We start from the raw sequence: 16,721 nt of genomic DNA, 5'->3' as shown, positions 1-16,721 counted from the left end.
TTATGTTAAATAATTGTTAAAACGACTAAAAAATTTAATGTAAGACTTGGAAAATTATTGAATAGTACAACCTTCTTGATATTTACTCAAATGGTAACGAATTTAAGCCCTAAAACCGATTACTGTATTGGCGGACTAATACTACAGCTGGTGTCCCATTTGTACCCCTCATTCAGCAGTTGATCATCATATTTTCTCCAGGCATCCTTGATTTTCTTATCAACAACTACATTATAATGGTCATATCTCATGCACTGCTCATCAATATCCTTGTTTCTACTTACTATTTGCCTGGCTATGAATACCTCGCCTCTTGCATCCATACTGTACGATTCAGCATAGTATCCATGAATGCAATCTCTTCACACTTCTTTGCCTTTTAAACCTCTCTTCTAAGCCTTCCACTTGGCCTCCAGGTACTCCTTGCCAGCTCTCTTCTGTCAGGCCTTACACAATCTTCTTTTCTCCTTCATAGCATTCAGGGTGGTTTTTGTCTAAAGCTTAATGGAAGCAAACACAAGCTCGACTAGATATTCTTCCAGGGTCAAGCCAATAACGTCATCCAATATTTCCCCAAATTAGGGTGGTGGGCAGTGTTTTATTTTCTAGATGTAATGCCTCCTATCATCAAAATTTACTCTTAAGTGATATATAAACATAACTAATTATGTATAAAAAAATACACAAATAATATAGTAACTTTATTATAAAATACAAAGAATAATCCATCCTGCTGATGCCATACCTTTCATACCTGAATCCTTCACTCATCTGTAAAGAGATACACAGTATAATAGATTACATACAAATATCAATCATTGACTATTTACAAATAAGTTTATGCATCTACTGTATCTCAAAAATGATCTCGTCAGTAGAACAGCTTGAGTCGACTGCTGTCCAAGCACTACTGGCAAATCTATAAAATTATCCATATCTAATACCCTTCTTTCTATTTCCTAAACTTCCAACAGTCCTCAACATAAAAATGTTCTCTCTGTCTTTTCACATTTACTTCACAATGAATATAGCTCTGCCAGAGTTAAATTTCATTATCTTTACTCTTCATGAATCTTGAATTTTCTCACTTGGCTCTTCTTTACTGAATTAACTTTTGTAATACGTATTTAAGTCATCCCTCCTTGTTTTTCTCTCCCTCAAACACTTCATATTGTTTTTACCGTTCCACATAAGTTTTAACATTTCACCAGTAACATAAGACCAATTTCCTTATATTAATTAGGCAATGTCACAGGTAAATTCCTACCACAGTTATCATTTGTATCTAAGAAAAATTTTCTTTGCCAATAAGTAAAATGTTTGGACCGACATATACATTTCCTCCAACATTCTCAGTAACAACCCACCAAGAAAGGATAAGCCTTCAGAATCCAGAGCCCCAATCAACAGTTACATAACTTATGCCCTGGTAAACATGATTTACTGACATTGTTCTTGAAAAGTGAAGCGTGTACATACTTTACCGTGCAGGTCAGAGCTAAAGACAAGAACTAAAACAAATATAAAATAAACAAGGAACCAAAGTGGATTCCCCTTGAACTAGTTACCCAACATAACCAAAATAAATAAATAACTCTTGAAACATTTTGGTAAAAGTAACCCAATAACTTCAAACATTTTACTTAAAATTCTTTAGGAGGAAACAAAAAAGCAGCAATAAATGTTTAGGTCAGACAAAAACCATGAATCTTTGAATAGAAGACATCCTGCTGACTCAACTTTCCAAAAGGTATTTGGCAAAACCTGAAAAATTAATATGACTACCAAGACACGATAAAAATCAAAGGTGGGACTTATGGGTTTGATTGACCATCAAAAGCAAAATGGAGCCAGCCTCAACATAGTACTGTACAAGGAAGCAATATGGCCAGCACTGCACTTCATTACCTACACTTCCCCTATATAATTGAGGACCAATTCACAATTGGGTTGACTGGGGGTGCTCAAGGCATGAACCAGAGAATGCTAGAGCAGGAGGCGAGCAGCGTACAGTATCCACTCATTTGTCACAACTGGATAAACTTACGACGGCTGCCAACAAAAATGTCATTGATTTTTGCTACCCTGACCCAAAAGCCTTACACACACACAACACACACACAGAAGTAAATTATGAATACAGGGGGTTCATTCACTCAAAAATAGGGACTAATAATGAAACAACTAACAGTGGGAAATTTTTTCCATAACTATTAGTGGAATAAGGGGGTGGGGGGGAATGCATTTCCTCCCCAGCCAAATGCAACATGTTAGCAGTGTACTGTCCTCCAGAAAGATAACCCATGCAAGGCCACAGTTACCCAGAGAAATGGAACATATGAAAAGAGCAACCACTGCTGCAAGCATCAACTGGCTCTGCTTGTTAACCTTCTCCACAAAGAGGCCAGATTAACCTCTGTACATATAAGGCTGGTATCAGAAAAGAAGCTCCGAAGGATCCAGCGAAGAAAGTACAGTACAGTATAGAGAGTTGCAGGCCAAAATATTCGCTCTTTGGGACGAATACTTGAGGAACAAAGCGTCAGCTTGCCAACTTCTAAGACCTTGCACCCATCTCAATGGACCAGTTAGCAGCTGATATGTGACCAAACATCCTAAATCCACTATATACAGTACTGTATGTTACTTCTATGATTGAAATTTTGAAACTTTTTAGTTTGTGTATTTTATATAGGTTTTTAAATTTGAATGTCACCAAATAAACAACCTGAAACTTAATTTGTATATATTACATTGTTATCTAGTACATGAATAAACAAATACAACTTGACAATGTGTGGGCGAACTGACTTCAGGTGTGGGCGAACCGACTCCTTAGTGTGGCCGAATAAACTCTAAATATGGGCGAATTGACCGTAAACCTATACAGTATGTGTGTAGCACCCACCACTGTGCACAGGAGCATCTACAACACTGTTCTCCTCCAGGGAACTTCCTCAGTGGAGGTGGCCATAACAGAAGAGCCTCCAAGCCACCCTACAATTACATATCCCCTCTGCCCTCTATATTTTTCCCTAGTCTCTTCTCCATGTTTTGTTTTAACTTTCCCTGCCACTATATACAGTAAGTGGTCTCCCTCCATCCAACACACCTACTACACTGACCATGTACTAACCCTTTACTATTTTCTTCCCTGCAAACCTCTCTTCAGCTTCACAATTTACACCTTCTGCCATTTCAAACATTTTTTACCCCTCTCACTCTGGTAACCCCATAAGAAGCCATCAGGTAATTAAAAAAAACAGGTTAAAAGTATTTGTTGTATATTTGGAAAAATGTAAGAGAATAAGAGTTTCATTATTATAAATCATCAGTCACATTCAGCCCACTACTTAAAAGACTCCCCGCTTGTATCACTTGATACATTTTCTCAAGCAACAGACCACAGCATGCCCTTAAAATTCGAGGGAGTTTGGGTCTCAAAATGGCCGCGAATTACCAAAACCGCGAATATAATTTGCTGACTGGTGTGAGGGTTGATACATTTTTACTCCTGTGCAAAGATATGTATGTTCCCTTTATGCATTGCCCTTAGAACAAGTATTTCTTTTACCTGTACTGTATGTATGTATGTATGTGTGTGTGTGTGTGTGTGTGTGTGTGTGTGTGTGTGTGTGTAATAATAATAATAATAATAATAATAATTGACGGTTTATTGAAAAAGTTCTGCAGCCCGAAGGCTGAAAATATACATTGGACATAAATGACTTATTACATACATTGGTGGTTTAACAAAAGCCTTCATTAGAGAAAGGTAAAGGAACATACAGTGAACATACAGATTAATGTAGGTGTTGAACAGCAAAAACGTAGTGTAGTAACTCCCTCCCAGATGGTGTTAGGAGGGACCTCACGTGGTGTAGTAGTTCCCTCACAGATGGTGTTATGAGGGACCTGACGTGGTGTAGTAATTCCCTCACAGATGATGTTATGAGGGGCCTCACGTCGTGGTGTTAGTGTCCCTCCCAGATGGTGTTAGGAGGGACCTCACGTGGTGTAGTAGTTCCCTCACAGATGGTGTTATGAGGGGCCTCACGTGGTGTAGTAAATCCCTCACAGATGATGTTATGAGGGGCCTCACGTGGTGTAGTAATTCCCTCACAGATGGTGTTATGAGGGGCCTCACGTGGTGTAGTAATTCCCTCACAGATGGTGTTATGAGGGGCCTCACGTGGTGTAGTAACTCCTTCACATATGGTGTTATGAGGGGCCTGACGTGGTGTAATAATTCCCTCACAGATGGTGTTATATGAGTGAGGTGTGGTCCCAGGCCTTCCTATCGTAGACGGATTAACACATCGCTGGTTGTTGGGTCTCACGGGCCGCTATCACTGGGTACCTGGGACCTCACTGTGTGAAGGTCAACCCGGGTACGACTGTGTGTGTGTGTGTGTGTGTGTGTGTGTGTGTGTGTGTGTGTGTGGCCATACACACACTCACACAAAACACATACAAATAAATAATATTGGGCAAATCCTCTCACAAATAATCAGACAAAACAAAATGTATCGAAATGTAGAAAAAATGCGAGTCTACCCTCAAGTCAACTCCATGCTTTGTTATTAAAGTTGGGTTGGTTGAGTTGCCATACAGCAATTTTTTCCTCATCAAAATTATTGTCTATAGAACGAATGGCATCCGAGAGTCAGCGGGTTGATGAGTAGATTAAACTTTCAAAATTTCTTTTGTAGCCATCTAGCCAACCCAACATGAAGGATGCAGGTAATTGTGGTGTAATACTGTACTTTTTTCACAATATGCATGTAGAATGGTGTGTGCATGAAACTGAGTAAAAATAAATGAAGAAAGTTACGTATATGTACAGAAATATACGAGTTGAAAAACAACCACAATACCTCACATCCATAGTTTTCTTAAAATAATACATACAGTACCAGGCAATGTGAGGATTAAATAAAAATAATACCAGTAAGTTAACAAAAAAAAATACTATTGCCAAACCAGTAAATAAAAGCCAAATGAAAGTGTAACACAGTTGCCATTTGCATACACTACCTGCTCCACTATAGTAATGAACATCAGCTGGGACACAGATTCCTGAGCAACACTCCCCACCAGCAACACTCCGTGCTCTCCTCCCATTATGTGTTTGCCTTTAGGACAATGATTTCTTTTACCTATTTTCACAACATGTATTTACGATGGTGTGTGCATGCAACCGAATAAAAATAAATGAAGAAAGTTACGTATATCTACCTGAAAATAAGAGTTGAAAAACCATAACACCTCACAACTTGGCCCAGTAGCCTGATGGTTACAATAATGAGCTAACCTAGCTACAATGCCATGATTAATCACTATTAAACACTATTCTATCAGTAAACACTACTAATAACAGCAAATTCAGTGAAATATGCCAGGAAGTGATGAGTGACAACTGCAAACAACACGTTAACTAACAGTCACTCACTCCCCTTACCCGCTCCCGTTGTCAAGCGTATGTATGGGAGTAATACATGACCTTCTTTTCTCTCTTCACTTGTTTGGGCACCTTCCCACGGCTGGATGAAGGTGGTCGAGAACATTTGGGAGACATCATAAGCACAAGGAGCACAGTTGTTAAGAAAGCAGAGCAGCACGTGCAAAACGAACAAGTGTTTAACCCGGACTGTCACTGAAGCTGAGTGAGCGCATATGGCCCAGCCACCTGGGACAAGAGAGACGTCTTGCAGGATGCCATAAAACTCGCAGGCTCTCTATCCCGGCCATGAAAATGCCGCCAACTTTAAAACTACCTGCATAAATTCTTGGGTACATCCAGGATGTCATCCACAAATTGTAAGTGCATGCTGTACTAATGTTTTAGAAGGTCTAGATTATAACCTTCCTAAATCTTATGAACGACAGTTACTAAAAAAAAAAATGCTAATAAGCAAATACATACCAATTCCTGAAGGTAGGCTGATATGCAGGAAAAGTCTTTCTCAGCTTCTGGTGTCAACGAAAAGTTTCATGTTGATGATGCGCCATTTTCTAACTACATACATCCTTTGGGTCCATGATGGTATATGCCAGGGCAAAGGATGACAGAGGGAATTGTGAAAGAGGTGTACAAGCACTGGTATTGCTTGTCAACCATAACATCTGAGTGATGCACCACTCAGTTGGTGATGCTCTTGCTGCATGTACTGGTGCCACCCAGCCACATGGTGATCACTGTTGAGATAACATGAGGAGTCATTATATAAATTTGGTAATGGGTCACAACCAACTTACCATACAAATACTCTAACATTCCACACTGGCTAGGCTATGTCTACTGAATAATTTTGTCACGGCTTTGAAAGACAATTCAATTAAGTGAGAATCGATTTATAGCACATTAAATTTTGTACAAAGAGCACTGTTACTCTTGAGCAATATCATGAATTGTACTTTTTTTCTTACTTTTTTACAAGAGATTAACACACAAGACTGTAGTAAGAACAACATGATCAGCATAAAGCTGGTGAAACAAGTCAGCCAAGAGCTGATGGGTAACTTTACCTGCTGAGCCACAGACCGATGCTGATTCCGGCAGCTAAGATTCTTGACAGTTTTGGGGGCATATTTTTGTTATGCCACTATATGATAAATAGTGATCAACTCATGTCACCGTAGCGCACAACATTTTATTAAGGGAAGTTAAATAACAAAACTTTCGTGCAATTCAGCACAGAACTGGTACACGAAACAACTTGAGGAATTCAAAATCAATTAAAGCACATAGGTGACATGGTTGCATAAACCAGTGCTTACTAATTGTATTGAAAATTAACTAAAAATAAAAATAAAAGTAATGAAAATAATAAGGTGAGAAATGAGTTGGAACATTGATGCCTTAGCCTGCTAGATGAGTCAAGTGTATCAGCCCCAGGGATGTGACAATGCCTTAGTCCAGAGAGGAGAGGATCTGTCATCCAGAGGGACAAGTGATCCAGGACCTGACATCACCCTAAGCAATGGCCACAAGTCTAGAACCACAGGGAGACGGGAGACACAAAGCATAGGCTGGGTAGAGACAAGTTCGTTGTGAGCTGGGATGAGTTGGAAGGTCCACTTGTGCACCCGAGTGGTGTGTTAGACTGACCCCATATGACACAAGTTCTCTTCCTTTAGACAATGTGAAGCAATCGCCACTAAGGTTGCATGAACTTGACATTTTACCAATTACAGTTTATAGGATCATATGATCTGCATTATTTGCTTCCAAATTGTCATGCAACCTTTTCAAAGGTGTGAAAACTGAGCCACTGAGAGGCATATACTGCCATAAGCATGCTACTGTTTCTTTTTTTATTTAAACACCCATTTCATTTACTATCAATTTATTTCCTTAACCTATGTGAAAACATATTCATAATGAGCCAATGGTCTCAATTGCACAAAAAAATCACTAATTATATAAGAGATATTGATACAAGATCTCATAACCTTAAGTTAAAATTAATGACTTCATCTGGACAATTAAAGTAAATTAATTATGTGTGAATACAGTCATATAAATAATAATTTAGTGCAAGACTGATTTTTAAAACTTTTTTTAAAAACATTTACTTTCTAAGTCTAAAATGTATGGAGTATAACACTAGTTCAAAAATACAGTTTAGATATAAAGTATATTTTAGCTCCTATGATAGCAGCATAAAGTGGCAGGGTGGGTTGTGGTCACGGCTCAGAGCCTATTGACCAGGTGCTATAACATCCACTTGGCTCTCCCCATTGCTCTCCGATTTTATGTCCCCCACTATTTCTGGGGCCAGGGGAGCCATTGGTACATCGGTGTTTAACTCTTTCTGATCCACTATATCCTCCCCGTTTTCCTCTGTCTGGTCCATGGATTGGGGTTTTGCCCCATCCCCCTCGGGGGCGTCCGAACTGTCCGTTTTAGCTTCACTAGTGGCTGACGCCTCCCCTTTACTTTCCTCATCTTTAATGTTGCCTTGCATGGCTGCTTCCGCCAATATTTTATCCACATCCTGTAAATTGTGTGAAATATAATGTTAATATGGCGTGGGTTGGGCCTGGGCCTGGTCCACTACCGAAAGAGCAACAGGAGGGACCACTTACATCACAACCAACACAACCACAACAAAAATTTTGTCTTTAAAGCAAAGTGAGATGATAACACGTAAGTTAGGCAATACAGCATCATGCTGAGAATTAGAAAACATTGTACTAATACTGAATTACTTTTGAGTAAGCAAAGCCTATGAATTTAAGGCACTTTTCAAAAATTAATTTGCATTGAAACTAAATTTAAGTTTACACCCAAATGACAAAGAGCGATTCAGCTCATGCATCAGTGGTTCAGGCAAAATTGAAAATCTGACATTCCTGGACTGGTTCCCACAAGTCAGATGAGAAGGTGATGTTCTCAATAGTTCAAGAAAACATTCCAAGTTGTTAGCAAACTTTGGAGAGTAGATGTCATGTGTGTTCTGACTGGAAATGACTAAGCGGCTGAAGACGGCCATTTTAATGATAAGTGACAACATCACCTCGTATGCAAGTTGTCTCGCTTCTCCTCCTCCTCCCCAACGACGACCAATAAGTCAAAGGCGAAGAATGGTGGGGACCTCAAAGATCATGTAAATTCACAAACATATGAACAGGACAAAATCAATCATATACAGTTTCCTGATATGTTATGTATCGAATTACAGGAACAACTATGACAATGATATATATTTATATAACTACAGAAAAATTCCTTCAAGTATTTACATATTTTCTGAAAACCCTCAGAGCAGAACATGAATTAACTCATAACATTATAGTACTTGAATAAATGACTCCCACACAAACTTGCCTAACATTGGGTCCACTGCACCATGCCTTCCCCCCCCACGACTACAGTACTTCCAGACGTTCCAGGGTCACTGATCTATAAGACTACCTACCTCTTCTGGGTGTGCTCCTATGTACTCCAGTTTGGCCTCCCGTAGCATAGTCGTCACTTTATTCCGCTGTTCCTTAAACTCGTCCCAGTCCTCTTTGCTCTTGGTCTTCTTGGCCTTCTGGTGAAGTTTGTGTTTCTTCATAATTTCATTTTTCATGCTTTCTGTTACCCAAGGTTTGTTCATTTCTCCCTGTGGTCAAAGAAACTCATGTTAGTGTGGACCTCAGTTTATGGTACCTTGTACAGTACTGAGAAAATGACTTGAGTACATCAGTAATCCCTAGCAACTATTTTTCTGCTGACCAAATAGAAAGAATATATGCTTATGTGAGAGTATATACATACCCACACACAGAGACACACAAAATACTTTCTTCCTCAAAGTCTTACCCATCTTTCTCCTTGTTCAACACTTAGGTCTTACATGCATAAAACCACCAACCTCCTTCTGTCTACAAATGTACCTCTTTCCTTTAGTTCTGCATATTTCTCAGACATACAGCCAATAACCTTTACCCACAGGCTATTTTCCCCAAAGAGTACAATAATCAGCAGAATATGCATAATGTACAGGTGCAATGCCTTTATCATTGCTATACAGTACTAGTTATTCTCTTAAATCACTATCCATTCCTGTTTATGTAGTACAGTACTGTACTGGTACAACACTTAATTTACTTTAATGATATACAGTACAGTAATTAATTAAAAAGTTACCGAGTAGTACTTTGCTTACTGTATATATTGTACATAAACAAGATATCCCTACCAATGACCCCACCTCACCCCCCCACCATAATTAGTGGTTTGTATTTTTTTTTTAATATGAAGGGGCAGAACTCTAGAACCACAAAATCTTGGTTCATCAAAAGAATGTGACCACTGTTTTACAAAGAAAATAAATCTCATTAAATCTAAAAATAATTTGTTGGAGGAAACTTGCACTAATGGATGGAAACTAAAAGAAAACAGTCATATACAATGGACATTGTCATATTAAGATGCAAATGCAAGAATTTATGAACCTTAAATACCTGTAAATGATCAGTATTTGTCATCCTTCATATTGCATTTTATCTGACTTGCTTGTTTCCATTCACATACATCATTCACTTCGTTCTGTTCTATTGACATTCACTTTGTTAAAACTGACATGGCAACTTCCATCAAAAGTATAGTACGGCAGCTCCCCATCAACTACCACGTCCAGCAGCAAGGTGAGGGATGACTACCACACCACTTATACATATTAATCTTTAGCAAACTTTAAAAATTATTAGTGTTTAACAGTACAGGTATATCTCAGTTATTATAAAGATTTATTTTACCTCTACATAACAGACACTGAATACTACAGTATGTAATAATCATTTTACTACAGGGACACCACTTTCGTTATTTTATTTGGCTAAACCCAGACAAATTTATTCAGCAGAGAGAACACTGTACAAGGGGTTAATGTGCCCTTGGATCTACCAGTACAGTACTTGCATTACAGTATAGTAGTACAGTATATGGTATTATACTGTATCTAGATTTACCTTGTCAGTAAAACTACAGTACAGTATTATACAGGTATTCTAAATGTACTTACAGTATGATATTTATCATGGGTGAGAAAATAAAAGTTTCAAAAAAGTTTCAATTTCTTAAATACAAAAATTCTCTCAACATAAAGTATGGGTTATTTCTAGGTCTTTTCAACAGTCTGGCTCGAATATAAAGTTATTTTGTCTTTCTACACACGTTTACTCATACCAAAATCTGGGGAATCTTAATGACTTCTTACCATGTCAAATTATATGGCAGAAATTCAACTTTAATTAGAGATTGTGCCAAGAAACCTAATAATTTTTTTTCTCATCTTAACTTGGAAACAATACAAGATAACATGTCCTCCGGAAATTCATAGACCAGCTAAACTCAGAGAAATTATAAGAGAGAACATGCCTTAATTAACCTAAAATTCACATTTTAAAGATATACCTAATTTTTGGTGTAGTATAGAATTTAGGACGACCATAGAATGACAAGTACAGTAACTTTGAAACAATTATCGGTAAGCTACCAGTCTAACATACATTACAGTATTTAAAAACATTAAGGTAAAGGTCAATACTGTACAGTTCTACAAGTAAGAAATTTAATTAAACAATACCTGGTAATTAAACCATAATTTCTTTCTACCTGCAGCTTGCCTTAAGAGGATGGTAACCCATATTGCAAAATATATACGAGTATATACTGTAAATACATACTGTATCCTGTACTGTAATTCACTATTACAGTATGTGGGTATTTCTAATGGCATTTGCAACATGGCAAAAACTCAATTTGTCATATATACTCTGCACTGTTTTTACTGTATTAAATAAAATGCAGCACAAATTCAGGTAAATTTCAAGTTTAGTTTCATGTACTTTTAATTATACTATACTGAGACCTTCAGCATTTATGGCTCATATGTGTGTATTTCTACAATTTCTACATATTTCTCTGGGCAAGTTTAAAATTCCTCATGAAGCGTCAAGGATGCAATGACCACATGACTCCGGTAAATGAAAACAAACCACCATGTAACAGCATCTGATTTTACCAAGAGCTGATCACGGTCTTAGTAATCAATACTTTTTGTTTTTCAAGCAACTTAATGGTTAATCCTGTTTAACTCCTTGTTCAGTCTGGGTTCATTTTCCATTTTCTGGAACTGTAGAATGATGGCAGTGATGTCTTTAATGCTTCCCAGGTAATTTCCAAACTCACCTAAATTATAAACCACTAAAGGTTCTCAATTCCAACTTTACTCTTCTCAACAATAATTTTGCTTCTATACCTGTAATGCATAAGCAAATTAAAAAATACATTACAGTACAGGTATCCCTCATTTCGAGAAAATTTGTTTACACCCTTTATCGCTTAACGTTAGGTCAAAATTCGATTTAGCGATAGCTTAAATCACTGGGATGGGGCAAAACTGGGGATTCTGTGCTCAAATTGCATATTTCTACTGTCACTTGTCTATGTTTACTTTACCCATACATCACCTATTGTGCCCACGCCACTTGCCCCCAAAGACCGAATCTCCAGGTTATTTATCCTTTGTTTAACAATTATTTCGCTTAACGCAAGGTTTCCAGCAATGCAACCCCATCGTTAAAGGTGTACACAGATAAAATTAAATTTTACTCGTATTCATCTTGTGCTAGGGACCCTGCTTAGCATAACCCCATACTGTGTGGTTAACCACAGTGAGAAAAAAAAAAATAATAATAATAATTAAAGGTACAGGTATTTATATTTTAATTATTTTTTTGCCTATAATAAAAACAATTCATGATTTATTTGTCTATTTTTTATGGCTTGGTAGGTAATCTTTGAGTCAAATATGTGTACGTACTGTATTTATGTTTCAGTCATCCCTGTATTTAGATATCCTACCTAATCTAACTTAGCCTAGCCATAGAGCCCAGGAATTATACCGAGCCTAACCGGGGGGGCTTCCCCCCACAAGATCCCCCAATAACCGGAACTAAAATATTAATACCTTTTTTATATTCAAGAGGTAGGATTTTTTCTTCAAAATTGCTCCTTTTCACAATTTCAGTTATGTAGACAATTACTGTGATTTTTTCACGACCAGGAACTCTCTACCAAAACCCTTACTTTTCTTATAACGATGGGTGACAGTGGATTCTATTGAATCCCCTCCACTTCAATCATGACTACTGTAATGAGTCAGCAGCATATGTTTTGGATTTTCAGATTTACAAAATGACTATTCAGATTACATATAAATTTAAAACATTTACAGTTCTTCATTATTTTCTATAGAAAAAGATCCACGTGGCACGATAGGGGAAAGAAAACTCATGTAAAAAGAGTTAGTTCCACTGCCTCCCTTAAAGAGCACATCTGACAAGTAGGGCTGGGCAGGAATCGATTCCTGCGATTCTGATGAGCTACCTCAGAATCGGTTCCCAATTTGGGAACCGATTCCCATGAAGCGATTCCACTAACTTGACAGTGAGAGCAAGTTGTCGACTGTCCTACCCTGTCCTCCTGTGGCGCCGCACTGGCGCGTAGCCGTTACTTTTACTTACTTTTATCCTCTTCACCACTGATCGGCTCATTAGCCGCTTGGGTGATCGGTCACGTCTCTCTTACGCACTGTTGGCAAGTACTGGGCATGCAGAAACAACAGAAGTACAAGAACCATCTACAAGCATGTAAGTACAAGCGGAGTCTCCAGGTTCCTCACAAACTGTTACAACACAACCAAAGAAAGGCTCACTCTGGGCTAAATTCGATGCCAAGGTTGAAAAAATTGCACTCGTTTCTTCAACACACCCATCTACAGGGCCTTATATTGAAATGAGAAGATATATGGAAGAATCGCCAATTCCTAGTGAAGAAGATCTGCTGGAATGGTGGAAAAAACATGCCGCACTTTTCCCCAAACTCCAAGAACAAGCGAAAATGTTCCTCTGCTCCCCAACATCATCAGTGCCCTCAGAAAGGCTTTTTTCTAAGGCTGGCGAACTAGTGTCCCAAAGACGTAGCCGTCTAAAGGACAAAAACGTGAATATGATCATCCTCTTCCTTATTAAGAACATAAAGTAGAGTAGACACTCCTTGTAATTTGCAGTCATTTGTTACGGAAAGAGACACGGTTTTGTTAATTATCAATTCTAATTAATTAAGAGGTTAGACTGATAACAAATATCTTTGTTACGTACAGTTTTTTGGTTTCTTTGTGATTACACTGCTGCATGAATGTGTTTGAATAAAAACTATATTACGTTCCCAATATTGGCTTCAATTAACTATTATGGTTGATCAACAATTGGCATTAGTGTATGTGTGAACTGTGAAGGAGTAATGTTTATAATCATAATGATCAGTTATGTATTTATTTCCAAAATGATTGGCATTATTTTTATACTAGGGAAATTATATTTCTGTAAAGTAAACAGATAAGAAGTACTGTACATGTTTATTTCCAAATTATTGATATTATATTTTAAAGGAAATTAGATTTTGGTAATTACAACAAAAATATTTTACTTACCAAAGAAGTAAGGAATAAACATCTTTCATTACTTTCTTAAGTTTATTGTATTCCCCAAATAAAATAAAATGTAAATATTTAATATATTTACATGCTGTCCTTCCAAGACAGTAGTGATGACATGACAGAGATTAGCAGTCCCATGACCGTGAGGCATGGGGGGAGGCCTTTTAGTTGCTCTGCTCCCTATAAGTTTATGGCAGTACATGTATTTGTTTACTTTGAGGAATCAATTCTGGAATCGATTCCGGCGATTCCATTGGCAGAGAATCGGAACCGTCGATTCCAATTTTAACGATTCTTGCCCAGCCCTACTGACAAGGACATAGGCTTGTATTAAAAAAAGAAAAGAAAATTATCTCCTTAGTTCACTCATTTTCACCTTCCTCTCCCATGAAATTTGTATTCTATACCTTGAAAGTCATAACACTGAAGCTCCTGTCAAAACAATGAGAAAAGTAAAGTGACAACTCTCTTCATCTTTGCCAGGTTTTGAATCAGTGAAAACAATTGAGTGTTTCTTTCACATTACTAATCTGAATATTTTTAAGGTTTCTCATAAAGTCAGACCACCTCATCAAAGAAGTGGCTATATACAGGACTGTCCTGATGTCACGCCATGTCATGTCCTAATATGTCATGACATATCAGGACAGTCTGTATACAGTATCTGCTTCTCATCAAATAAAAATGGCATCTAGTCAGTACAGCAAATTAGCATCAAAATACTGAATGAATGTTCTTTGTAAATATCATCTCTTAAATTTGGTTCTGTAATGTACGCACACAAACACAAGAGCTAGTCCTAAGTGTTACCTGTACCTGAGACTATGAACAGTAACATCCTAAATTAATTAAGTTATAATGTACCTGCTTGTCCTTGTTCTTTATCATGGATATCCCACCACCACGTCCTCTTGTAGCTCCACGTCCCCGAGTTGCACCTCGACCTCGCCCTCTGCCTCTCATAGGTGGTCTTGGGGGGCCCATCATGCCAGGCCCTGGGGGTCTAAAAGGTGGACCCATTGGTGGCGGAGGCAACATGCCCTGCATCGCTCCTCTACCTCTTGGTCCCATGCCACCCCTGGGTGGTGGGGGACCCATTCCTCTACCAAGTCCTAGAGGTCTAGGGCCAGGGGGGCCCAATCTTCCTGGACCAGGAGGACCAAGTCGCCCAGGGCCCCCCATAGGTCGCCCTACCATTCGCCCAGGAAGACCCATATGATTGGGTCTCCGGCCGGGTCCAGGGGGACCCATACGACCTGGGGGCGGTCCCATCCCCATGGGCATGGGTGGTGGTCCCATGGGACCTCTGGGGGGGCCCATGTTGGGAGGGCGTCGCATACCAGGTGGGGGTGGCAGGGGACGCGACATGAGCGGCGGCGGCTTGTGGATCCCGCCGCCACGACCTCCTCCTCGTTGGCCACCTCGTCCTCGGTACATATTTCCTCTTCCTCGACCACCCCCGCCGCGCCTGTCCACATACCCGTTTGCTTGGCGTCGCATTGCCACTAATTAACGTTCTTTAAAACGATAAACGACAGAGAAAATACTAATTCCAAGGTATCACAGCAGAGGCCACAACAGCCTCGACCAAGGAACACAACTCCCTCGACGGATACGCTATGGCGATCGATTCCTCCAATGAACGCACGGCTTGCAGCTCGCGTAGAGAAATTGCTAGCGAATCAGAGGGCGTCTCTCACCCTCACTATTGATGGAGGGGAAGCTGAGGGAGCGTGACTCTAACATGTTATTGATCTTCTCTCCTGATTTTCCTGGGTCAATCGAGCCTCTAAGCCCCCGACCTAATGAATGCTCTTGCTGTTACTTTAGAATGACTAAGAGTAAATTTACAGAGAAGAGAGATAGCCTTTCCCAGATATAGACAAATATAGAAAAGTAAAAGTATTAATGAACAAAGACCCGTAAAAGTAGCACTATGGGTGTAGTTCCCGTGTAGATCTATAATGGAATTAAAAACCTACATAACCTGGTACCCAGTCTCCCATTCTTCTGCCTCCAAATACCCTGTTTAAAGGACTGTGCTGCTCATTCCACCAACCCATTGTACTTTGGTGACCTGGGAGAAGTAACATGGTTCATTCCATTCAATGTACAGGATTGGAAAGCTTGACAAGTAAAGCCAGCATATTTACACTAACACTGGTGTCTGGAACACCGAAGGTAGCAAATGATAGTCTGCATTTATCGATCGTGACTGTTGGGAGGCAGAAGAGGTTCTCTAGATATCCAGCTACTTGGAACAGTGGGGGTAAATTTGTACAAGATATAAATGATGGTTTAAAAGATAAAAGAACCTTCTGCAGGAAAGGCAAGAGAGGATACATGAATGGATTAGTAAATATTATTAAAAAATGTAATCTAGCAGACTGGTGTACAGCTGTTCAGAAAAGTTGTAAGAATCCACCCGGGGAAGAACGAGAAGTAGAGTTAGACGTAGTGCCTCTCACAATGAAGAAATCATTACATGAACCAGGACAGTTAAGGGCTTTATATGGGAATAAGATTAGTAATTTGCCTAAAATAAGCACATTGCATGTATATTGTGACGGTTCAGTTATGTCAAGTGGCAGGGCAGGGTGTGGGATCCTTATAAGACAGTACACAGAACAAGGAAATGATGACATCAAAATTGGACTTCGGTTGAGCAGTTTTATATCATCAACACAAGCTGAGTTATATGCAATGTTAGTAGGATTGGAAAAT

General features: G+C 38.9%; 1 protein-coding gene across 2 annotated transcripts; it reads right to left on the bottom strand.

Annotated features, from left to right (window-relative positions):
* Positions 1–688: 688 nt before the first annotated feature.
* LOC121859932 (pre-mRNA 3' end processing protein WDR33-like) lies at positions 689–15,642 on the bottom strand. Of its 2 annotated transcripts, XR_006087779.1 has the most exons (4): positions 14,862–15,642; positions 8,925–9,113; positions 5,927–6,198; positions 689–771 (listed from the first exon to the last, which is right to left on the bottom strand). XR_006087779.1 is itself a non-coding variant. In XM_042356891.1 (3 exons), exons 1-3 carry the CDS (start codon positions 15,495–15,497, stop codon positions 7,704–7,706), a joined length of 1,122 nt encoding a protein of 373 aa, XP_042212825.1. In that variant the 5' UTR covers positions 15,498–15,636; the 3' UTR covers positions 7,333–7,703. The 2 variants fall into 2 exon arrangements, 1 of the variants encoding a protein (XP_042212825.1); XM_042356891.1 differs by lacking the exons at positions 689–771; positions 5,927–6,198 and adding an exon at positions 7,333–8,000 and having other exon boundaries at positions 14,862–15,636.
* Between the last annotated feature and the right edge of the window lie 1,079 nt (positions 15,643–16,721).

This window comes from Homarus americanus, unplaced genomic scaffold (assembly GCF_018991925.1).
Source record: "Homarus americanus isolate GMGI-L3 unplaced genomic scaffold, GMGI_Hamer_2.0 scaffold34581, whole genome shotgun sequence".
In the NCBI taxonomy this organism is placed as follows: domain Eukaryota; kingdom Metazoa; phylum Arthropoda; class Malacostraca; order Decapoda; family Nephropidae; genus Homarus; species Homarus americanus.
This window is presented reverse-complemented; position numbering and strand designations above follow the sequence as displayed.